Source organism: Thermobia domestica, chromosome 9 (genome assembly GCF_964235325.1).
Source record: "Thermobia domestica chromosome 9, izTheDome1.hap1.1, whole genome shotgun sequence".
Classification (NCBI taxonomy): Eukaryota; Metazoa; Arthropoda; class Insecta; order Zygentoma; family Lepismatidae; genus Thermobia; species Thermobia domestica.
Genome location: NC_137462.1, coordinates 53,113,977 through 53,139,741, shown reverse-complemented (window position 1 = coordinate 53,139,741; position 25,765 = coordinate 53,113,977). Strand labels below are relative to the sequence as shown.

The 25,765-nt window shown below is 34.3% G+C and overlaps 1 protein-coding gene across 4 annotated transcripts in view; it reads left to right on the top strand.

The window, feature by feature from the left end:
- Positions 1 to 25,765, top strand: part of spin (lysolipid transporter protein spinster) — a 147,278-nt gene that overhangs the window by 90,982 nt on the left and 30,531 nt on the right. For 3 of the 4 annotated variants that reach the window (XR_014133032.1, XM_081771063.1, XM_081771065.1), the window contains exons 2-6: positions 4,494 to 4,690; positions 5,875 to 6,026; positions 12,375 to 12,578; positions 15,052 to 15,186; positions 23,710 to 23,971. Coding sequence is in view for 3 of the 4 variants with exons in the window: in XM_081771063.1 (XP_081627189.1) it covers positions 4,494 to 4,690; positions 5,875 to 6,026; positions 12,375 to 12,578; positions 15,052 to 15,186; positions 23,710 to 23,971 (950 nt within the window). In the remaining variant the exon portion in view is untranslated. Of the gene's footprint in view, positions 1 to 4,493; positions 4,691 to 5,874; positions 6,027 to 12,374; positions 12,579 to 15,051; positions 15,187 to 23,709; positions 23,972 to 24,044; positions 24,307 to 25,765 lie in introns of all 4 variants that reach the window. The other variant, XM_081771064.1, reaches the window with a different exon arrangement.

Here is a 25,765-nt window from a genome sequence, read left to right as displayed (position 1 = left end):
TTACATGTTTCTTTTAATATATCTAATTTGTTATTCATTTCCGCGATGCTTTGACATATACTTGTGGAAGAATTATATTTTTTACACAATAGAAGTGGATACGCCTATGTGAACCCAGTGATTACAGTGAGCATTGTCTTTCCTTTCGATGTAAATTCGTTGAGGATGTCAGGAAACAGAATGTGTATCTCTTATTAATTACACCTTTTGTCAAAGACATTTAGATGCGCCCAGACCTAATAGAGAAGGTTTGTAAGAATTCATAGGTGCGGTGAGACAAATAGTCAAGAGGTGATATTTAGATTCATATAGGTAAAGCAGTAATTACTTTTTTTTTTTTTTTTAACATTGCGTTCGGTAAATAAGGCCTACAGGAATTTTCAGTACAGAAGATGAATGACCTGAGGATGTTGATGTACTTTGTTCAATGTATTCTTTCTCTTCATGTAATAATATGTTTACAGTCTAGATAACTCATCCGAGACTGCAATGCGGTGACATGATCTAAAGTGCATGTCAATTTGACATTGAAAAACGCTCACGTAAAGCCTCAGGGCAGGCATGTCAAACTCAGTATCTCAAGCCGGCCGAATAGTCATTTAGTGTACAATAGTATGGTCCGCAAGAAAAAAAGAGGGAAAAAAAGGCAATTGTCATACCTACTGATATATTTGAAAGTGAGCCAATACATAAAATTTTGGTAGGTATACGCTCGACCGTTTTCAAAAGTATAGCATTTGCCCTCTCCCGTATGCGTTCTTCAATATATAGTAGTAAAATAAGGATTCCGAGTAGTAGATGGGTATCTATTGTTTCTTTCCTAATACCTAGCATATTTTCCCTGCGACCGGTTTTTTCGGATGTCTGGAGCGATGCTGCTCGCGTTAGCGATTTTCAGAACACAGATCAGATGAGTGTGTATAACCTAGATTCAGTGGGAACACTTTCTTTCCATAAGTGAAGAAAGTTGTTCATACTTCAAAATATATATTTTTTTATCGGTGTAAACCGAGGGCTGAAAAAAAAAAAAAAAAAGCCGTGCATCGAAAGTTTGAATGGCTCAGAGGGTTTCACAGTAATTTACATTCAATTGAAGTTACTTTTTTCCTTCATAATGGAGATTCTCTGCTTTTCCTATAACTTCTTTCATTACCTCATAACGTTTTCGACATGTGCCCTATATTCCATTGTGAAATGTTTTCTTGAGCATACCTTTCAAAGGACAACTCGATAGTTCGTAACCATAAACAATGGGGGGGGGGGGATATTGCTTTTAACCCATACAAATATATTTAGGGGACTTGAGGCCTATCCTGCTCCTTGATTTGTTGTTGTTGTTGTTGTTGTTGTTGTTGTTGCGAAGAGATAAACCTACTGAAGTATATAATAATTTTGTGACTGTACCAATTCATTATTGAAAGCTGTGAAATAAAAATTATTTCCTAAAATTATTTGCTTTACTATCATAAGTAGAATGTAGGGCGGAGAGTGATAAGTTCCCGATGTAGTTACTAAACAGCACCACTGGTAATTTTATACTATTTTATTTATCGTACGTCTCTTTTTGAATGTGCCGGAGCAACACTATGATCTGGAGGGCAAAATATATTTCCTCTCCTTTGCTTATGTAGAAAACAAGTGCGTAATATATAGTTATATGGGGGAGGGTGTAAACCTCTTATCTAGAAATAGCTCTTCATTAAGGAATCCTCTAATGATTAATGGTATAAATGCGACCATGTTTAATCAGAAAGCATACATTGTTATGAGAAATTAATATAACGTACCTCAGGTTGCTTGTGTACACTTATTCACATTTATCATTTGATATCAAGCTTAACACCAATTTACAGATATTGTTCCTGACAATAACAATCAATAGTTATGTTTTATTGTATACGTCGTAAATGTCTCATGATACAATACTAAACTCATTTTGCTTTTAAACCGTTCTTTTTGTAGTAGACCGGAAACTTCTCCAGCCTTGTCCCTTGTATTAACTCGAATATTATTTCTAGGACAGAGTCGATCTTTATAATCAAGGAGTCTTAAAAACGGGACTTGCAACACTTTAAAAAGAAAGAAAAAAATAGGAAAACGCAACACATGAAGTCATTAATTACCCAAGTCATAAAATTGTTGCCTTGAGGCTTTGTCTTATTGTTAAAATACTATCTGAACTATTTAGGAAATAAGCTCAACACAGTAGAATACTCCTCTGTGATTAAGGAACCTTTAAAAAAAAAAAAAAAAAACTTTCAATAGGCATATAGGCATTGTTCATGATAGAACAAACGCAGTTAATGTAAGGTTCGTCATATTCTATTGTATTTTATATTTTTAATCAGTATCTGCTGCTAAAGTATACGCTTATTACACGTGAAAGCGAAAGATAAATTTATTAATAAATATAAAATACATGTTTTGATTTTTTTTAATTCAGGATGAATGCTCATTTCTGCCTTCTCCCCTATGAAGTGTTTGATATAATAACATGAAGTTAATGTAAAACAAAATCAAACCTAAAGGTTTGTTTGAAACTTAACAAAACGTATCATTTAGAACCTTCCGCCGTAAATGATGGTAAGCTTTTGTATCAGAAATTGAATCATTACTGATATTTATCACCGGAACGAATTATTAATTATGTTTCAAGGTTTAGTCCTCTCTTTCCTAGCATGTGAACTGAAGCAGGGAGGAAGAACGAAGATTTATGTTCGTTTTGCTTGCAGTTGGGTCAATGCAACATATATGAGTTCCATGGACTGCAATCAAATATATAATCTCCACTTACAATATGGAGCTCCGTATGGAATTTCAGATACTTAGTAGCCGTAGGTTCTCAGAAAAATGATCCAACACTAGTAATATCAATAAAAGATTCCTGTTATTTACGATTTGTTCCATTGTATTGTATTGCATTCCGTGTCACAATAATAACTGCTTAAAGATAGAATGTTGGAAATTGTAGTTGTGTATCTCATATGCTGTAACTGCCTTCTTTATATGTTAACGAATGTTTTCACTTGTAGTAATGAAGAGGAAAGTTGCCCTTGAACTTTCGAAACCAGTTTACAATGTATTGTATTATTATTTTAGTTTGTTGATACAGTATTTTCCAGAAACAATTCACTCTTTACTTCGTGGAATGGAAGGCGGAGGTACTGTCTTAATAAATACTGGGCCAATTGTCTGAAAAAAATTCATAGCCCATACAAATGAAGATTCTTTTCTAAGATAGTTATTATTTGCTGAATGGAAACTGAATTTCAATGTGGAAGAACTATTAAATTACATGTAGCACTAAGGAGAAATAATGAAGAGAGAATTTCAAGTGGAAATCTTATAGTACACTACACTGAAATATGTAAAAACAATATTGCAATGAAATATGTACCATTCTCTATGTTGGTTATCGTTTATAATAAAACAGTTCTGAGATACCAATAATGGTAACAAACAAACAAGTTTCTATGTTTCCACACATCGTGTAGAAAAGTTGCCGAATATCTCTATATTTTATGCTTCTGGTATCTATAGTCACTCGAATTTCCATGTTCAATTCATATTAACAACTCATCTTAATTCTCGAAATGTGATTTTAAAAAAAGTTTAAAATTTTGGAATACTGGGTATTATACGGGAGTGAAAGAATATAGAAATTAAATGATTTAAGTACTGTTTATAATTAACAACATTTGTCATGTATTTCAATTTTAACCTAAAAGGCACAATCGTGAATGTGTGGGACCTTAAACTGGACATTTTCGCTTATTTGGAAAAGAAGCATAACATACCAGTACCGACTATCCTGAATAAATATCCTAAATTGAAATAAACTTTTTCGCGAAACGAAAGTAAATTTTAAGATATCCGAGTGTTAAACTAATACAGTGAAATAAATTCAATTAGGATTGGAGTGAATGTTTTTGTCTGCGCCAATAATGAAGGTTAGGGACAAGTGGCTCGAGGGTTCGTGGATCGACCCCTGGCCAAGTTTGTGGTGGACAACATCATGCTCGTGAGTTTTTCGAGATACTCCTGTTTCCTCCCACTTTCTCATTCCGCCAATTTTTCCATCATTATTCACTTGCTTTAGTCATAGTGTCTCGTAGCCTAACAGGCATAATCGTGGGACAATAATGAAAGTTAAAATGGGGTATTTTCTGAAATTTTATTTCTTCAGAAATGATTCCATATTCGCTTCCTCCCTAGACGAAGCCACGAAACGACGCATCATTAAACATTTACCTTATAACTGTTCTTCTAGACCTATTTTATAAGCAGCTTTTACCGTGGTCTCATTATCTGACTCAAGACCTTATGTTAGTTTTCTGAGGCATTCAGGGTTTTATTATTTCATCATTTCACCATTATTTCATTGTCGTATGTTCTATTATATAAATTGTCATTGTAATTACGTATAAGCAATAAATTAGTTTATACAGGTGACCAAATTACCTCTAAATTCCTTTTTATTTGATTATTTTCAGGTATTCTGGATGATATAAAATCCCACTTCCATATAGGAGATGACAATGCTGGATTATTACAAACTGCTTTTGTACTTAGTTATATGGTGTTTGCACCCCTTTTTGGATACCTCGGTGACAGATATAGCAGAAAAGCTATAATGGCATTTGGAGTATTTTTTTGGAGTTTAACTACGTTACTAGGATCTTTTATGAATGTAAGTAGAATTAATTATATATACTTAAGATTGGGTTTTAAATAAGAAAGAAAGGTTCTATTGTATGTGAAATGCCTTATATGATACATCGTAGCAGCTTTCTCAAACCGAATCTTAAAATGCATCTTTAGATTCACAAACCTGATAGTATAATTTCATAATAAAATCATAGTATGTTATGGTTACTTTAGTATACAATTTCAAATATAGTTTGTGCAATAGTGAATGATAGTAAAGTAACTGAACTCAGTTCTGTTTTTTCTGAGTATGATAATTGTGATTTGTAAAAATATACTCCTACGCATGAACACTACATAAAGGAAATATCACTAGGCGCTGAGTGGTTAGGGCACATACTTTTGTCACTCAACTGTTGAAGCCACCGAATGGATCTTGCTACAAGTACCGACACATAGTAGCTGAGAAACAGTAAATATAACCCAGCTCGATTACCATAAAATAGAGAATTATCTTTGAGCTTTTCAACTTAGAAATTTTAATGCATGTTTCATTGGTAGTAGTAGTAAGTTTGTTGGAAGTAAGCTTGTCGACTATTGGTAACACCAAGATCGTTACGCGCCTGTAAATTTTGAGCAGTTCTTATATTGCCAATAGTGTGACCTTGTTTAATACGCTTTTTCTAAGAGAAAATGTAAGAGAAGTTCATTGGGATTTAACTTCAGTCATCGAATTTCACACCAAGAAGCAAATCATGAGATAATTTTGAAGATGACTAGATCTTGTTATGTAGGAATTTCTCTGAAGAGTTTGCAATAGCCAGCGAATAGGTTAGGAAGAATGGAAAAGTAAGGGAGCAGTTAAAATGAAATTAAATTTGTAGTTTAACAACCCACGATTATACCATTTAGGCTAAATGAGATGGATGATTAATGAAAGCGAATGATTATGAAAGAATTGGTGGAATGAAAATCTAGAAAACGAGAACCTCGAGAATGCCCACGGACACACCACAAACTTACATGACGTTGGATCGATGTCATGAGGCTTCGTGGTCTTACTGCTTCACAATGAAGACTAAGAAGTAGACTGTTTTGTAAAAACTAACTAAATTTTTCTGTAACTACTGACGTATTTTTGTAAAAGGTGAAGAACAGGGGTGTTATTGCAAACGTATAATAAAATTGTGTTGTTATAAGCGTAATATTTTCATTGATCTTTTTCAGGATTTCTGGTGGTTCCTAACATTCCGTGCTTTCGTTGGCATTGGGGAAGCAAGCTACTCAACGATTGCTCCCACAATCATTAGTGATCTCTTTGTTAGCGACTTGAGGTCAAAAATGCTCGCCCTTTTTTATTTTGCCATCCCAGTTGGCAGGTAGGCTTTTGATTATCCTAAATTTATTACATAATACAGGTTGGATCATTTATTTTGGTTTCTAACTTTTAAACTAATAGACAAAAAACGCTGAAATTTTGTACCATGCAAACATCGGCACTAGGACACAGTTTGACATACTCTGCGATAAACAAGTTTAATAGTCGCGAACCCAACACAAAGTTGTATTTTTTTCAAATGACATTACATCAGGTTATACAATATCTCAAATTACGTGTAAACCGAAAACGTACAATACTACACTTGTCATGCAGTGTTGCAAGCTAAGAATGGTACAATATCAATCATCGAAACACAACCAAATTTTTGAAGGGTTCTACGACAGTAATAACTCAAGTGAGACGGACGGGGCAATGCACCTCAATGTCGAATACTACGGTCGTTACAAGACGGTATATGACAAATAAAATTAAAGTTACAAAGAATTGAAGATTTGACTTTTTTCAAAGGATTTTATTTCGAAAAAAGTGTTTAGGCAAGTATCACATCGTACATGGTTTCCAATAGATGATCATAATTCCGTTAACAGCGATTTGATACGTCAACCAATCGTGAGATACTTTTGAAAAATGGGAAAATTTGATATATTGCTTATTTCTGAAAACTTTTAAAACAATTTTCGATTTACTTTCTTTTATAACATTGCAATAATACTTTTTGGAAGATGTAATAAAAAGTTCTTGGAATTAAATAATTTTAAGTAGTGTTGTAAACTTTAGCATTTTTTACTGTCTTCAGAACGCTTTAAGACATCAAATTGTTGTAAACAACATTGTGATCTTCACATCTATTAAAAACCATCTGTGGAATTGGGTGATGTACTCATCTGAACAGTTTTTCGAAATAAAGCTTTCGAAGAAACTCAAATTTTCAATCCCGTGAACTTTGTTCCTATTCATTTAAAATTCGTCATATCATGAGCATAACATTAGACACGAAAGTACTTTGGATGTCCATGGCCTCGTCTGTCTTATTTGCGTTATTACTGCTGTAGAGGCTATCAACATTTGAGTGTTTGTGATACTGTAAGTCCTTAATTCACAACACTGCATGACAAGTGTGACAGTGTGACGTAGTAACATTTGAAAAAAAAAACAGGTTGGCAATACTGTCAACCTTGTAGTATCACGGAGTATGCGAACAATGTCTCTCTGTTGTTAATTGCAAGGTACATAATTTCAGGGTTTCTCCTCTGTTAGTTTAAAAGTTACAAGGGCGTATCAAGTTTAATGGCCCATATATATTACCAGTACCACCTGAAATAGCGAAGAAACACTAGCAATGTAAGGTTTACGAGAAACAATAATAGCAGTAGGGGCTCGTAAAATGGAGGTATGGGGTGGCTCGAAAAAGAGCGACAAATGGGGCATCTGGAGCAAAGTTATATTTTGTTAAATGGAACGGTATACATTAACAAGCATAATATAAAAGAGCACACGCAGAGAAACCCAACGCCGTTGGTTCCATGTGTGTACTGCACATAGGAACGAAGATATGGCCATGTGAATAGGTGTAAACAAAATAACAAGTGGCCCACTTGACCGTCAGTACCACGGCATGTATGTATGAGCTGTCAGAACAAATCGGACAAGATGAAGAAAGGGCGTGATAACAGAGAAGAAAAAATAGGAGATCGTCAGCACCATTTATGCGACAGTGTTACAGCATAATGAGTGGCCATTACAGTATGTGGCAGAACCACTGTGTAATATAATGGCCATTACAATGTGTGACAGAAACACTGTGTAATAAGCGAAAACCTGTCAGTGTATGTTCAAAATGGTGGCTGTCAGCTGCGATACAGGCATCGAGGCGCCTGATAGTTCTGTCAGGCACCTGAGACGTCTTACATGCCGTGTTACTGACGGGCCACTTGTTATTTTGTTTACACCTATTCACATGGCCATATCTTCGTTCCTATGTGCAGTACACACATGGGACGAACGGCGTTGTGTTTCTCTGCATGTGCTCTTTTATATTATGCATGTTAATGTATACCGTTCCATTTAACAAAATAGAACTTTGCTCCAGATGCTCCATTTATCGCTCTTTTTCGAACCACCCCTATTTTACGAACCCCTACTGCTATTATTGTTTCTCGTAAACCTTACATCGCTAGTGTTTCTAGTTTCTTCGCTATTTCAGGTGTTACTTTTAGCTGCCTTTTAGCTAATATAATATAAAAATTTAGAGTCATAAGGTATAAGAATTGGTTAAAATAAAGACGAATGTGAATAATTTGAAGGGTCTGGAAGAATAGCGCATCCCACGTTTACAGCTTTGTGAAGAAGAAAACTTCGAGGTAATTTGTCTCGTGACCCTATGGATGGATGTTCTTAAGAGCTTCATTTGATTCAGCATCCTCAAATTAATATGTGAAGCGCAATTACAAATTTGTCTAAGTGTGGACATTTCTCACCTGTAGCATTAGGTAGCAAATTAGACAAGTTTTACCATATCCATAGAAAGGACGTTCGAACCATAAATAACATAACGCCAGCTTTTATTAATCCGTCAAAAAACCTTTCTCTATGAGTGGGATAGACCTTTCAATAAACAAAGATAAGCTCTCTGAAGACCGACAGTTCTTTAATGCGCTTACGATTTACTTAAAATATATCATTAAAGATTCAGTCCATTCTAAGTGATCAAGCATGTGCCACTCGACCATCTCCAAAAAATCTAATTTTTTCCTGAATGTTTATCCTATATCCGGGTACTTTAAAACCACAATTAGTATTATTATTATTATTATTATTATTTTTTTTTTTTTTACAACATTTCATGGCGACACAGCGGCTGACGCAATTTTGCGTTTTTTCGATTTTAGACGTTTACGTTGTTTTGAATATCTCAGCATGTATTTGTCCTACCAAATTGAAAATTGCTGGACATCTCCAACTCGTGCAGAGCTAAAACTTTGGTCTCTCTAACATATTTTGCCTAAAACTACTTGAAGGGGGTGAAATCAGGGCCAAAAGTAGCAACATTTTTGGACATTGAAGACATGTTTGGGAAGAGGAAGCAATAGACGTAGAGGTATAAATTTGCATGTGTATGTAGTACGGGGTAATATGTTAATACACAAAAATTTACAGACCTGTACCTGCTCCCAAAGGCCTGAAAAAAAATAAATTGTAAAGTTGGGGAATTATACCAATTTTGGCGTGTTTCATTATCCAGTATCTCCAATGGGCCTAGATAGAAAAAATCTGAAATTTTAGGAATAGTTAGTTCTTTAGTATACTGTTACACACAACAAAGCGCGTTTTGTGTTTTTGAGCAGAAGGGGGTCAAAGTATTAAGGAATGACGTCATACTCTAGGAGGTGTTTTGTTTACAAATTCAACTGAAAATTCGTTGTTGTGAAGTAAAATAAAGTAGGATAAATGGTTAGTCCAGTCAAGGCAAGGCTCTCAAGCTCGTTTCTTTCCTCTAGTTGTAACACTGTGCTATCATACCTACAGCAGCACTGGTGAAGAATGTCGCTATCAGCAGAATGTGAGGAAAGTCAAAATGCACATTTGACAAAAAAGTCCGTGAGTACTGATTGCTCTTGTTGCTTGCTATATCAATGATATTCAATCTTGTTTATTCTTGTTTTAATTGTCAATTTATGCAGGAGAGGGTTGTCCTTTCGAATAATCTACATTCCGCAGTCACTGTTTACAGCGAGTAAGTGTTCACTGACTTGGGAATGTAGATTATTCGAAAGGACAACAGTCTCCTGCATGAGTTGACAGCTAAAACAAGAATAAACATAATTGAATATCATTGATACAGCAAGAGCAATCAGTACTTACGGACTTTTTGTCACGCGTGCATTTTGACTTTCTTCGCCTTCTGCTGATAGCGGCATTCTTCACCAGTGCTGCTGTGGGTGTGATAAGTGTTACAACTAGAGGGAAGAAACGAGCTTGAGAGCCTTGCCTTGACTGGACTAACCATTCATTCTACTTTATTTTACTACACAGCAACGAATTTTCAGTTGAATTTGTGAACAAAACACCTCCTTAAGTATGACGTCATTCCTTAATACTTTGACCCCCTTCTGCTCAAAAACACAAAACGCGCTTTGTTGTGTGTTATGGTGTACTAAAGTACTAACTATTCCCAAAATTTCAGATTTTTTTTTTCAGGCCAATTGGAGATATTGGACAGTAAAACATGCCAAATTGGTATAATTCCTCAACTTTACCTTTTTTTTTCTCTCTCTCTCTCAGGCCTTTGGGAGCAGCTACAGGTCTGTAAATTTTTGTGTATTAATTTATGACCTCGGACTACATGCACACACGAATTCAGACCTCTACATCTGTTGGTTTCTCTTCCCAAGCATGTCTTCAATGTCCAAAAATGTTGATACCCTGATTTCACCATCTTCAAGTGGTTTCACGCAAAAATGCTCAGAAATCAAAGTTTAAGATCTGCACGAGTTGGAGACGTCCAGCAATTTTCAATTTGGTAGGACAAATACATGCTGAGACATTCACAACAACGTAAACGCCTAAAATCTAAAAAATGCAAAATGGTGGCAGCCGCTGCGTCGCCATGGAATGTTTTAAAAAGTAGTTAATTGTGGTTTTGAAGTACCGTGATATAGGATAAACATTCAGGAAAAAATTAGATTTTTTAAAAAAGGTCGAGCGGTAATTTTTCTGTTTTCACGATCACTTTGCATGGATTGACCCTAAAGTATGAATAGCTGAGTTTGGATATCTTAAGTTATGGAAGTGTGAGCAATTAATTTTACCGTGGTATATGTTGTGGTTATTAGTGCTGATTTTCAGCTAGTCCTCAAAAAAAGCTTTTCGGATCTATTTTGAAGATGTCTCTGCAGTGAATTCAGTATCTTACATGATAGTTTTGAAGTTGGTTCTTAGATATTTTATATTAGATAATCTTAAGTTCATTACTAACACGGATTAAATATATGTGCAAAAAGTAGTGTGTGTGTGTGTAATTCTATTGTTTCACACATTCTTAACAAAATATTTTTGGTGGTTGAAGTAAAGTTTAAGGATTCTGTTTTCATAAATAATGAACTATTTGCTGAGCAAAGGAAACTATTTTTTTAAAAAATATAATACTATTAATATGTAACAGTCTTACCAATTAAATTCTTTAGCATTGTCAGACACAATGAACTACATGAGAATTAAAGATGATCAGATATTACGAAACAGCTGATACCTTTCTGTAACTTAATGGTGGCAGACAGCTAGTCATCTTATATATAGCAGAGATAAGCCAAAACAAATTCAAGAATTGCCAAATTCCCTCCCTCCTTTTTAATTGCTGAGTTTCAGTTAATCACTTGATCACTGTCCATTTCAATGAATATTTCCTCCTTCCATCTCCTGATCATCTTCCTGTCTTCCTTGAACTCATCCAATTCAACTTCATGCACTGTGTCCCTTACGTGCTTGTGGAATGCATTTCTGTCTTTCTAACGTGGTGTCTCCTTATGTTGGCTATTTCGCTCCTTTAATTTCTTTTCTGTTTCTCGAATATAGCACATTGAGCTCACTGCACAGGATTCTACAGATTACCGCTTTTTGGATCAAAAGATCAAAAGATATATTTCAGTCAAAAACTTTCTTGTAGGCCATATATCTGGAGAACTACATATAGTGTAGCCAAACCCAAACTATCACTTCCGCCAAGTGAACTTTGTGGTGGACAAACACCGAGTGGGTGGGCTTCCTCGGGGTTCTCCCGTTTCCTCCCACTTTCTTCATTCCACCATTTCATTCACAAAAATTTCATTTCAGTTTCCAAACTATCACTTAACTCAATATGATACGCTTATTTCGTAAAAAGTACGAAAACTCGATCAGGGGCCATTCAAAAATTTCGTAGCCGTTCAAAAACTAATTATTGGCCATGATCGCAATCTTTTGATGCATTTTTTTTTTTTTAATCATTCCTAAAATTCTTCATCCTTCTTTTTTCCCCATTTCTTTGTGTTCCTCTTATTCTCCCTTAGCACTAACTCTTACAGATCACATGTCTGATGAAGCCAGAGAGTTTTGTTGGCGAAACAGTAACACGATATTAGTTTCTGTTTGCTATGCTCAGCAGTTAATTTATTATTTAAATTGTAGTATATAATAAGCAAAGCTAGTACAATGGAGAATATTACAGTTGATGTTTCTCAGTTTTCATTGAAAGAAATTCGCTAAAAAAAAAAAGCAAGGTTCAAAAATGACTGTCTCTAGAGTATATATGAGTAGAGGTGTAGTGAGTTAGGAGCCGTAACATTTAAATTAACATTTTTATTAAGTTAAATATCGTGAGTTAACTGTATATCTTATTGGTGTGTTCCAGCGGTCTAGGTTACATTATTGGTTCAGAGACTGCGAAAGCGACGGGGATGTGGCAATGGGGCCTTCGGGTGACTCCTATCATGGGAGGTATTGCTGTGTTCCTCATCTTGTGTTTGATGCAGGACCCACCGCGGGGAGAAAGCGAAGGCCATCAGCAGCTTGTGCCTACCTCGTACATCAGTGATATCAAAGCTTTAATCAGAAAGTAAGTATTTGAGTTTCTGCAACGTTTTTCAGAGTATATATTTTTGTATATGTTATCAGTTCATAAGCATAACATAATTTTGTGTAAATATTTTAAGTTGACGTTAATGAAGCATAATTTTCATATCTCACTCTTGTGATAACTAGAGTGAGAGTTCATTAATATTTCACAGTAGAATCCTAACCGAAGAAAATTTACTTATTGATGGTGTTTCTTCGTTGTGTATTTAGTGATGGTGTGACAAGGGCACCTCTTCTTAACTGAAATTGCGTATGTTTATAAGAAAGATGAAAATGACACTTACTTGCATATTTTGAGAGGCATATACGTTAGACATACGTATGAATGTTACTGTGGTTGTACAAGGGTAAGTCGTAAGTCTTACCATTACTGGTACACAACATATCTACATTTATCTACATTCATTACAATACAATGAAGGCAGGTCAACATTCAAAGTATAGCCCCTGTTGTTGGACTGTCTGCAGCCACCTTCATGCTAATTCCACGATTCCGCGTCGGTACTACGTCTTGTTATTAGGCAAAGAAGTAGTTACTGCTTTGTCCATCTTGGGCTCATTAATGAAGTAAGCATAGGGATTTCAGGAAGTGCTCCATGGATCAAAACATAGTAATCCGAAGGGACAACGTTAGGACTATATACTGGGTGTGACGTCAGTTCGACGCCATAAAGTTCCTGCGTTTTTATTACGTTTTTCGAGCAGAATGCAGTTCTCCAGTTGCAAGAAGGAGCGCTTTTGGGGTTTACCAATGCACGATATTTTTGCATCCGCTTTTGGGGTTGCAGCGCGCAACATACATCTGCTGCGAATAAAGATCGGTATTGATGGTACGACCGTAAGGAACGAACTCGATGTGAATTATTCCCTCGTAGCTACACTACACACAGAGCATGGCTTTATCCTCCATACAGCACTGTTTCATGTCGGGTTCTGAAACTTGACTCTCGCTCAACTACTGTTTTTGTACATTTCAATTTCGGAGAAACACACCTACTTTCCGTCGCATGTGATAAGTCGTTTGAGGAAATACATATGCGGATTTTGGAAAGTTGTCAGTACACACCCACTCTCCTCTGTACCTGAATTGTGGTTAACTCATGTAGCACAATGCGGCAGCGCCTGGTGTTTTCCCTGACTTCGTGAAGGTGACGCACCACAGCGGACTGGGACATGTGTCGAGTTGGTTTGACAATTGTCATGTGCTGGTGGATGGATTTTCCTCAATGGTGTGTCGTATGACGGTAGAATCTGTTACTCTGTGGCGGCCAAACCGAGCTGATTTCCGAGATTTCTGGAACCCATGAGTTGCTGTGCTGTGGTGCACTGCACCTTCTTATTTGCATGGCTGGCGCAGTATTATGTCAAGAGTTCGAACTCATGCGGTAACAGTTAGCATATCAGACATTGTTGAGTAGTTATGTTCACTGCCGCTAAAAAGTGACGGTGGCGGCCTCCGTATTAAATAGACCGCTTGCCACACAACCTCTTGGCCTAGTTTGACCTTGTAATTAACTGTCGATCACGCCGTATAATGTGCCCGCTGTTTAGGTTGCGCAAATATTGCAAATCTTAACGACTCGCCCTTGTACGTTTGGGCAATGCAAAGAATGAAAAAGAAAAAAAAAATCAAACTCATGTAAAACTATACCATTAATTCTATATATTTGATACACCATGTGCATAACTCAAGATCAAAATCATTGACATGTTATGCTGGTAGATAGCCAATTTACGGGAAAACGAAACAGTGATAGTATATTAATTACAATCATTTTTAAAATTTTAACACAATAACACTAATTAGTCTTACACATTTTGATAATTTTAATAATTTGAGATTCCCGATTTAACTTCATGCTTCACCGACCACTTAACGGATGCTCAAATAATGGCGGTAATGGAAATAGTCTTGTAGGAGACCTCGAAAAAATCAAAAAATGTCTAGTAATATAGGGCAGAAATGCCTCCTTCCAAAGTTATAAGCTGCCGAAAACGACGGAAAATAAACTTTAGAGCTCCATAGCTTGAGAACTATGGGATCTGTCACAATCAGGTCTAAACAGTGTTACATAATTTTCCGGTAAAGACGCAACGAATTTACGGAGGAAGTTGGGATACGAGGATTTACTTCTAAGTACTAATCAAGTATAAATAACAATATTCATTCAGATGCCATTTAAAAATCTGTTAGAAACCGGAAATGAACTATTATATCACTTTTCCCTTTCATGTAACAACTATTATTATTTTCAAGTGTTATACAACTACACAGAACATAGTTTAACTTCAAAGGAAAGTTTTTCATAATAAAGTGAAAGCAAATTTCTGTTTTAAAATATAATTTTATAATGTTTGAAGGGTTATTGGCAGTTCGTATTGAAAATTATCAGTTGGCAGTTTGACTATGAAAATGGATGGTTAAGATTGAATTTACCTTTCTTTCTTCACAGTCCAAGTTTTATGCTGTCGACTGCAGGCTTCACGTGTGTGGCTTTTGTAACTGGTGCGTTAGCGTGGTGGGGTCCTATTTTCATTCTCACAGGAATCCAGCTTCAAGAAAATAAACAGGATGTACAGTTAAATGAGTAAGTAGTTTTCGTAATATCGTAATATGTTTGCATGATTGCATTCAATGATAATGCAAAATTTATTGCATGTTTTCGTTTTACCTAATATATCTAACGACTTGAATATATTACATTGCAAGACATAGAAGTTGTTCGCTGAATATTTAGATCTTCAAAGGTATATTGTAGTTACCAGTACTGTATATTTTTACAGTTCATTGTTAGATCGCGTATAAAATGTAATGTATTTCACAGCTTCCATTTATTTCTCTATTACTTTCTGTGATTTGAAAGAGTTCATATTACTGCCCCGTTTATAAGCATTAAGATTCTGGTCCTATCTCAGGACTCATAAAATATTTTTTTGTTTTGATGCTCTTGGGAGGAAATATAAAGGGACACCGTACCTAGTGGTTAGATCGATGGACTAACGCCCATGTGGCACCGGGTTCGATTTCCGGCCGGTGCTTCCCAATTTTCGGCGTCCATCTAACATCGTGAGGCAAACTGGGGAGTCACGTGAAAAGGACGTGACGCCCACTAGGTCTAGAAAGCTCCTGATGTGCCCTTAGGGACAGGGCATCACAGGGACGTGCTCGCCGCTAGGCTGGACGTAATTCAGCTGGTCGCTAGTAGATGGCGCTGGAGCAGGCTTAGGCCCACAGAATGGGCTGTCATGCCAAGTTTTTTGAAGAAATATAAGAGGAATCCCTTTGTCCTTTAACTTTTGCTAGTACATGTACGATTGATATGAGACATACAATAAAGTAATCAAAAAGGAACATATGAATATCAGAGATTTATAACTCGGTCTTTGGATTGTTAATATAGTTTGAAAGTAAAAGCGTGTGCTAGAATTCTGAATTTTCGTTTCATAAATTCAAACATACATTTTATTGCTTTTGTATACTCACGATACAGCATAGTTTCCAGTTGCAGTCGTAATTGAGCGAACTTTAGGTGATCATAAGAAACTGAATTTATCTGTTATTGTGTTAGAATACTGTGTATTTATTGAAGAAATAAAGAAGTAAATAAGGAAACACAATCAGAATTCCTGTTAACTAGTATGATCATGAAAAAAACTGTTAAGGCTGAAATTTGAAGAATCTGTGTTATTTTTCAAATGTTACGAATTTATTAGTTACAAATGATTGCATATGCCATGTTCCTCACCTAATAACGTAGATTTTGGGAGCATGTCTGTTGAAGTTTTGTGAAATTAGGAATATGAAGTTTAGCAAAGAAATAAATGTTTTCAAAAATCATGAAAAGGCAAAGATATTGTACATATTTATTGAAAAGCGAAATCTTTATTTCAGAAAAAAAATTTAGTTTGTATGAGAATTTTAGTTTATCTGAACAATTTTTGTCTTTTGCAATTGTCATGACTTTCCATTGTCCTGCATTTACTTCTCAATATTTTATTGTAGCTTTTTTATTTTTTCTAAAGATTAAGTTATCTTTTCTTGCATAAATAATCTTTACATAATTGGATTGTAATGCAGTTTCATTCGTTGTAAATTACAGACTTTCTTGATGTAGTGTAAACCTAGTCTTTAAAATGCTTGTTTCATTAATCTATTCATAATTTTAACTCATTTTGTTCTGTATTAATATAAGTAAAATGTGCTCGACAAGGAACAATTCAAATACGAAAGAGAAATGTATGAATTTCGGATAAAGGTTAATATCATCGTACAGTTTTGGTATTCAATAATTTAAACAGCAGCTGCTTGAAGATAACATCAGTTATACTTTAAAATCTCAATAAAATTTATTTTCTTTAAGAAATGAAAGCACATAGATCGAATTTTCTGGGTAACGAGTCAAGAATATTATGTTATAAATTTAATTATTAACAAGACGTAAGTATGAATGTTTCGTAGTTATCGATTCACAAACACTTTTATTGATTTTTATGTATTTTAATTTTGTAGTTTTATTTGTAGAGAAGAATGGTATATCTTTACTTTTGCATTGTAGATTTTAAATCGTAGAATGAAAAAAAGACACACATTTTTGAGTGAGGACTAGTTTGTAATTGCTCCGTGTCTACTATTTGGACTTTTTTTTAAAAATACATAGTGCAGCGTACTAATTACATTGTCTACACAGGAATACTAATAAGGTAGTAATTTCTATAACTAGGTTCTGATTGATTAACCCATTCGTTGATTATTAAAAAGAAGTTTTTACCAGAGGATATTCTACATTTGTGTTACTGTGTAGAGGCCGAGAATATTGCTCTAGTTAAGACAATAGTCGCCGAAAGAAAATCACCCTTTGATACTGATAGTAATCTTGTCTGTGCTTATAAAATTAATTTTCCCAATTCATTTTGTTTGTGTAAATTATCAGTATTTCCGCTCTTTCTATCTTCGTACCGTGCGGTAAATTTATATAATATACGGAATACATAACATTCAATTAGGTTTGTTTTGATGCTTTGTAGATGAATGTTGGATTAGTTTAAGATTTATTTATGAATATTAATGGAGTGGATCGTATATGTTAAACATTTTAAGGCAGTTTTTTTTTTCGTTCTTGACTGAAACAAAGGACATAATTTCAATTTTAACCTGTAATTATCATTGTAAGCTGTGAAACTAATTGGCTATTATATGGTAGGTAGTTAAAGAATATAATGTATACATTTTTATATTTTCATTATTCACTTATACTTCCCCTACGGGTGAGTGCTGAAAATGCAATTTACGATTGCTATCAAGGCGTTACTTAACTCTAAAAAGTTTGCACGGAGGTTGTGTTTACATTTATTTTGTATTATTACTTTTTATGAAACTTTTATTTATTTTTTCCGTTCTGTTTGGGTCCGATTAAGACTTGTTTATGTGCTCCAGACGTTTTGTTTTTTCTTTATTGAATAGGTTATGGGTTATATATTAAGATTTCATGGAATATACAGAAGGGAACTGGTTAGCTTTATTATCTATTTGTATGTGTATTTCATTTTTATTGTAACAGATACGCTCTTAGCTTCCTGTACTTAATCATCCACTTCATTCTCAGAAATAAGTATTACAGCAACTTACCAATTATCTCTGCTTATTACTGGACGAACAAGCGCGGATAATACAGAATATTTACTTTCTTTGCCATACAGTAATTAGAACATCGTAATAAAGGTTGGAAAATGCTGTCATAAACACATTAATAATCATGGAAAACTATTTACTAACGTGTTTTTACACTTACTTAAATAATCACAATCGTTTTGTAAGTACCGTATTTGTGCGAATATAGGCCGCACCTAAACTTTTGACACGAGATTATAGAAAAAAGTAAATCTCAAATATAGACCGCAGTACTAAATTTACGAGAAAGTTCAAATAGACAGTACTTTGAGATGCATCTCTCTCCCTCCCTTCTTCAACTTCCGAATAACTAAGGGTGACTCATGAAAATGACCTTCTTTGTGATAGTGATTCTGAACAGCACTCTGGATCGTCTAGAGTGTGTGAAGAATTAGACGCTCGTGATGCTAAGATTGTGGAATGTGATTGCGCTTGATTTGGGTGGGTACAAACAACCTGACAGTTTTGCGAAACAAAATTGCTTTTTTTTTTTTTTTTTTTTTTTTTTTTTTTTTTTTTTTCAGTTACTGTATATAACTATTCAATTTATATTATATGTACTGTATAATAAAGATACATATTCCTATTAGTAAAAGTATTAAATATACAAGTGTTTCGTGCCAGTGTAGGATGTTACCGGTACCAATGAAGGTAGCAAGTTTTGCGAAGAAAATACGTTTTTCTGCTATTTTTTCTTAAGTCTTTGATGGTTTACAAAAGTAACTGCAGTACTCGTAACTTGTAATGGTATTAATTGTAAACCAAAAGATATGTGTACATGTCATTTTGAAATTGACAATTATAATCCGAGGTAGAAAATCTCGATTATAGGCCGCACCATGATTTTTCAAGCCAAAGTTTAGGGGGAAAAGTGCGGTCTATATTCGCGCAAATACGGTAATAACTTAATACACTTAAAAGATAACAATAACAATAAAGTAATGGTAATGACCATAAAGTAAAAAGTCGCGTTTCAAGGGTAAGTTCGCTGTAATGCTGACCATTTTACTTCAGCAGTTTCGAATTGCTGCAAATACCAAATTTTAAGTTTATCCTTTTATTACAAATCATAGATAAACTAGTGGAATAATTCTTCCCATGCTATAGGATGCATAACTAAAATAAAGGAAATCTTTTCTTATATCCTGTAAATTAGAGACAAATCCACAGTGTTTGGATATTCGTTTATACCTTTTTCAATGACTTCTACATGTGTGTGAATTTTGTTTTCTAGTAGAACCCTCCAGAGAGAAGAGTAAATGAACTCTTCAGTTCTCAGAACTGTATTGGACTTAGCCTCTTGAAAATAATCTATCACATTAGTAGATAGGCATTTTTACTCTTCAAATGTTCCTTTCTTAGTTTCCTCCTTTTGGTAATAAAAACTAAGATATTTGATTTTATCTATCTATCTATCATATATATATATATATATATATATATATATATATAATATACCTACTGAATATGTAATAATACGTAAATATTAATTTAAATACATAAAATACGTGTAGAATATTAATCTTTCAATAGGTAGAAAAATGAATTAATGTAATCAAGTAAATAGAAAAAAAAAAAAAAGTGAATAGAGAGACCTATGCCAACGTTCAAACGTTGAAAATACGTGCAGCAGAGTTTTTCAAGAGGCAAAGTACATCATCATTTGGGAATTGGTAATTTAATTTACTCTTCTCTCTGGAGAAAAGGCAAGAATTCACATACATGTCATCAGTTTAGCAGCATATGGAGTCATAGAAAAAGGTATCTGCAAATACCAAAACAGTTTGGATTCACCTTTAACTCACTGGATACAAAGTAAGGTTTTCTTTTAATTAAGAATATAGTTTTCATTTTTTATTTATTTATTTATTTATTTAAGTAATTAATTTATTTATTTATACTATTATTTCAATTTTTTTCTGTCCGAAAGATGGAACGTTCACCATTCACTATTCCTTCTACCCTATCCTTTCTATTGTTTACAAAAATCCTTATTTGATATAGAAAAATTTTTCATTTTCCAATTGGGAAGGTCCAGCAGATATTACCGATTTTTGTCAGATGTCTTCACTTTGTACGAGGTATGGTGAAGGGATGCAGTCACTACTTTCTGATATAGTGATCTAAAACTTCAAAAAACTATCTATCCTTCAACAGTATTTCCTTCAGCTTTGCATGTTGTGAATTCAGTGGCTTGCAGTATACGCTTTTCTTACTCTTCTGTTTGCAAATTGCAGTTCTGCATGCTTGCGTGTTCCTATTAAATTAAGCAAAAATATCAATGCGTTATTGTGGAATGTTTTTCGTAATGTGTATCATTTTTAATGGACGAATGAACCACAAGTTTTTTTTATTATTATTATTTATTTATAAGCTTATGCATTGAAACAGACAAGGGTGCATTGTATTTTAAAACCATATATAATTTGATGTAGTTTTAAAGAAATGTAGTTAATTGTAACAAGTTCTATTTGTAAGTGAAACCCTAACGGCATGAATTACTTTCATAAAACCTGCATAGAGTTTTATATTCCCTGTGGATAAAACTTGCTGAATGAAGGTTCTTCTAAAACGCATGTTCGAAAGTACATATAATAACTGCTATTCTGCAAATAGAACAGTTTATACCTTTTTTTTTTTTTTCCTAATAGATACATTTAGTACTAGTAATTTCAATTATTAATTGAAGTCAAATTTGCATCCTTGGCTGTAAATTTAGTTCAAGAGAGGGATAAACTGTGCACATAAACGAACATGATTATTTTCTTGTTTGTTCTTCAAAATACACAAAACATTTCATAAGTAATATATGAGAAAAAAGATGTGTAATCTTAAATATTCGGTACTTGGAGAAACGTATACTAAAATTAAAGAAAACGTTAGTGCCCTCGATTATGGGAGATTGCTGACGAGAAGAATTGTAAAATTATTTATTATTTGAGTTGTTCATTAAATAATTATGTATTTGTAGAATGAGATCGTATATCCTCGATTTTTTAGATGCTTCAACTAATGTATCTATAGAGAGAGAGAGAAAAAAAAGTTTTGTAAATACACCAGTGTTCACTTGATAGAGGAATCCCTAATCCTCGTATGAAGTAAGATCCTGCTTTCATAGAACCATGTTAATTTGATGTGTACATAAAATCATTCTATTGAAGTTTCGTATCACATGGTCATAGAAATTCAGATATTTTAATTGTTGTTTAAGTATGGATCACGTGTTCGTAAAGCTGCACTATTTTTGTATTAAAGTACATAAACTTTGATTTTACCGTGTTAAGGTTTTAGCTTTAAAAAAAATATATAATAATTTGTATACGTTAAACTCACTTACGTATCGAGTGACTTCTTTTCGACTTACGCTAGATTGTCGCAGAAGTGCATGTTGTGAATTTGCAATAAGTACATGGTTCATTCCTAAGTGATCACTTACACTTCATATATTTAAATTGAAACTGACATAAAAGCTTTCTAGATAGTTATTTAAGGTGTTGGATTATCTCAAGGAAATGTTCGTAAAGTACTGATGTAGCATTGAAATATGTAGAAACAACTGGCACTGATCTGTACCAATATCAGTTCGAGTTAATGGGCGGACATGTTTATACAATAAATTATGTGCATAGTTCTCTCTTCTATAATTACTTCATAAAAATATTCTGTCTCTATTTCTGTACAAAAATGTAGTTTAGCATCTATTACAATTGTTTCTTTTTTCTTTAAAATGCCGAATGCACCGCAAAAAAATTCATTTAATTAAAATAAAAAAGCCTTGTTAATTGATTACCTTCGGAATAGACGTCCTTGTACTTCGTTGTAATCGCAAATAGAGAGAGACCCATTTTGGCTGAAAACAGTAATATTTATCAGTTCAAAGTTCATCATAAGGCTGCAACATATTCATTAGTTATTAAATCAAATATATGGAAGAACTTTTTTCTAAAAGATCTGATTTCGTTGGAAACAATCTTTCCTTTATTGAGGGTCGGTAACTTGAACGAATATTTATTTTATTAAAGTACTATAACCAAATAGAAGGAATTCTGAAATTATAAACCTGAAACTGACGTAGCTGGAGAAAAATACAAAGGAGTAGTTATAATCCCCATAGGATTTAACCCTCAAAACTACGGATTAAAAATCAAAAATAAAATAAGTATTAAAGGAAATTTTAGAATGCAGATTCAGAACAAAAGGTTTCAAGTCTGTCGGAACATATTATAGAAAACTCAACACATTACTGGACACACACAAAAATTTAAATGGCGCTAAAATTAAAATCTGGAAACTAGTTCTTGAAATTGTTTATTTTATTTCAAGATTAACAGACAAAACTTGGGAGATAATTGAAAAGTATGCTATACTACAACAACAATCACATACGAATTAGCAAATTGTCCTTTCCAAACAAAATGAAAACTTGTCCATTGCATAGTGAACACCACCATCAGTTATCAACAGAATGTTAGCAACCACTTACAAGATGATTCTGCTTCGATTCCCGGCGGGAGCTCATGTGGTTCGGATTCCACGTTAATCAGTAGGTCCACGTTTCATATAGCCTCGCTGCTGAACGGGACGTTAAACCCAAAATCAACTTAAGATGATTCTGCACTGTTCTTCCCTGATGAGTCTGCTCTTTCTTGATATATTTATTTTCCTTTTTCTTATGTTTTAATCCTCGTAATCAAAGCCCTAGAGGAGAACCGAAAACTAGAACCTGCAAGGGTTTTAGAGGAATTAAATGAGAATTTAAAAATTCCTGAACCTGCTATCATCCTTGTATTTTGATGGAGGGAAGTACAATAAAAGAATACAGAATAGATGTCTAAATATTGCTTTTGGCGAAAATGTTCGAGACAATTTGCTTTTCATATTCTCTTAATCAATACTCATTTTCGGTAAAACTGGCAGTAAAGGTTCCTTTTGTCTAATAAACACACTCCTGGCGTTTTATTATTGAACATTCAAGAATCATAATAAGGAAAAAAAAATGACGATACACACTAATTTGAGTTTGGTACAAAACCAAAACTTCTGTAGTACGCATGATGTGTGGCTACTGATAAATTCTAGAGCTGATTCAGAAAAGATAGAATCTCTCATTTTTAGTGTAGTTAATCCACAATTTGTTTAGCAAGGGGAATAAAAGATGAAAGAATTGAAATTTAAATAAGATAATTTGCAGTTTTTTGAGAAAGTAATATGAAAAAAAGTTAGCATGCATTCTTCTAAATAATAATAATAAAAAAAAAAGAAAAACATTTGGGCATTCCATTCATTAAAATAAAGATTCTTAACGATTACGACGAGATAGGGTAATTAACAAGGCTTTGCGGTACACTCCACATTTTTTTTCAATCGACACACGAGAAAAATCTTGCTACAGCCGTGTTAGCTTAGTATTTCCTATTTCTGTTACTGCTTTTGTTTTTTTCAGTGTTTCTTACAAATTTGGTATCATCACCATGATCGCAGGTTTGCTGGGCGTCCCTCTTGGATCTTTCCTTGCCCAAAAGCTCCGAGTGAAGTACCCAAGAGCTGATCCTGTCATATGTGCTGTTGGGTTATTAGGTAGTGCCCCGTTAGTGTTCGGCTGCCTTGTTGTTGTATCACATAATACTATCGCCTGTTATTTACTTGCGTTTGTGGGGCAGGTGTTTCTCAACATGTGCTGGTCAATCGTGGCAGACATGGTATTGGTGAGTACTGATTTAAATGACTTCGATTCTTGGATGTTGTTTAGTAATGAATTCCCTTGTCTTTCTTTTCCAGCGTTTCCTTCGTCTTTGGCCTGATCACAATGCTCTCGGGGCTGATGGGCGTGCCTCTAGGTTCATACTTGGGTCAAAAATTGCGGGACATGTACCCGAGGGCTGACCCTTTAGTATGTGCCTGCGGCTTGCTCATCAGTGCGCCCTTGTTACTGGCTGGGATGTTCCTTGCATCGTACGACTCCACTATTTGCTTTGTCGTAGTTTTCTTTGGTGAATTGTTTTTGAATTTGAACTGGGCCATAGTTGCAGACATTCTTTTGGTAAGCAGACTGACTTAAATTGAAGGTAGACCCTTGATATGTCAAGCCTCAACATGGTGTGTGGTGTTTGGGATGTACCTCTGTGCATGAACTGCTTTATTTGTCATCTAATAATAAAGTATACGAGTGCACCAATTACAAAGTTGCATGAATATATTGTAAGAAGTTAGGAAATAGTTGTAAGCATGGTGTGATCTAGGAAGGAACCTTGTATAGAAGCTGTAATTGTGAGGTGTATGACAAAAGATCCTAGTTACGACTTCAATCAAAACAGATTTTAAGACTACAATGTGTAAGATACAGTTGTCACGGGAGATTACTGGTGCCATTTGATTCAATAGAAGTTCATCAACTATCCTATTGTTCATTCCACCAAAACGCAATTCTGTGTGAAAGTGTGCGCTATAAATATTTGTTTTAAGTTAGCATAATGTATATCAACCTGGCCGCTTCTCATACTCAGAAGACAAAATAACTTTTTTTCGGGAGCATAGATTAAACAAGATTTCTACAATGAAAGAGGTATGAACTACATTCTGTGCATAATAAAAAGAGGAATGTAAAATGAATTTATCCTGGTAAAAGTATAGCATTCAATGAACAATTAATGTACGAAATGTAACAAAATGAAATGAAATGAAATCTTTAAGTTTTACGTCCCACGCTTATGCCGGTTAGGCTAAAGGAGACGGGAAATGTAACAAAGCCAAAGTTATTTGTAAAATAGTTATCCAGTGTATTGATTATTGAGATATTTTAAGTACTTGCCATTCGTGTGTTCTTGATATAATCAACCATATTTCGAACGTCAACGTGGTTCATTATCAGGTTTTTAAACTAGTAAAAGGTGAAAGGAAATAAATATAATATCTACATCGATCGATCCTGAGTATATATATATTTTTTTTTAATTTCGTCCTTTACGCTGTTATCACAGAAGACCAAAGAGGACAAATTATTTGCGTAGGGTTTTGTCTTTTTTAAAACTATATACACATTTGATGGACCAACGCACGATTTCCTTTTAACTTTGTTCCTTTTCCATTTTATACCTAATATTAACCTGATAGTGAACCACATAATGATGATTCGAAAAATAGTTATTCAAAGAAGACTGAAGTCTTTATATACGAATGTACTCAAGGTGACAAGATTTGATAAGTACATTGGTGAAAACGCATTTAAGAACATCCAGTTTAAATTCACAGATCTGGAAATACCCGAAGTGGGTACACAAGAAGGCGATAGTAGTTTTAACATGGCTCCCGTGAGACTCTTTAATATGTTATGTAGGGCGTTCAAAGAATACAACACTCACCTTAATAGCACATATAATAACCCCTATCCTCCACACGGGCACCTTTTTGGTAAGTTGTGCAGATGCAAAATTTACCGTGGTTGCTAGTGGTCAGACGCCATCTCCCATGTCGTACACATGATTAATAGAGCTTGGATCCAG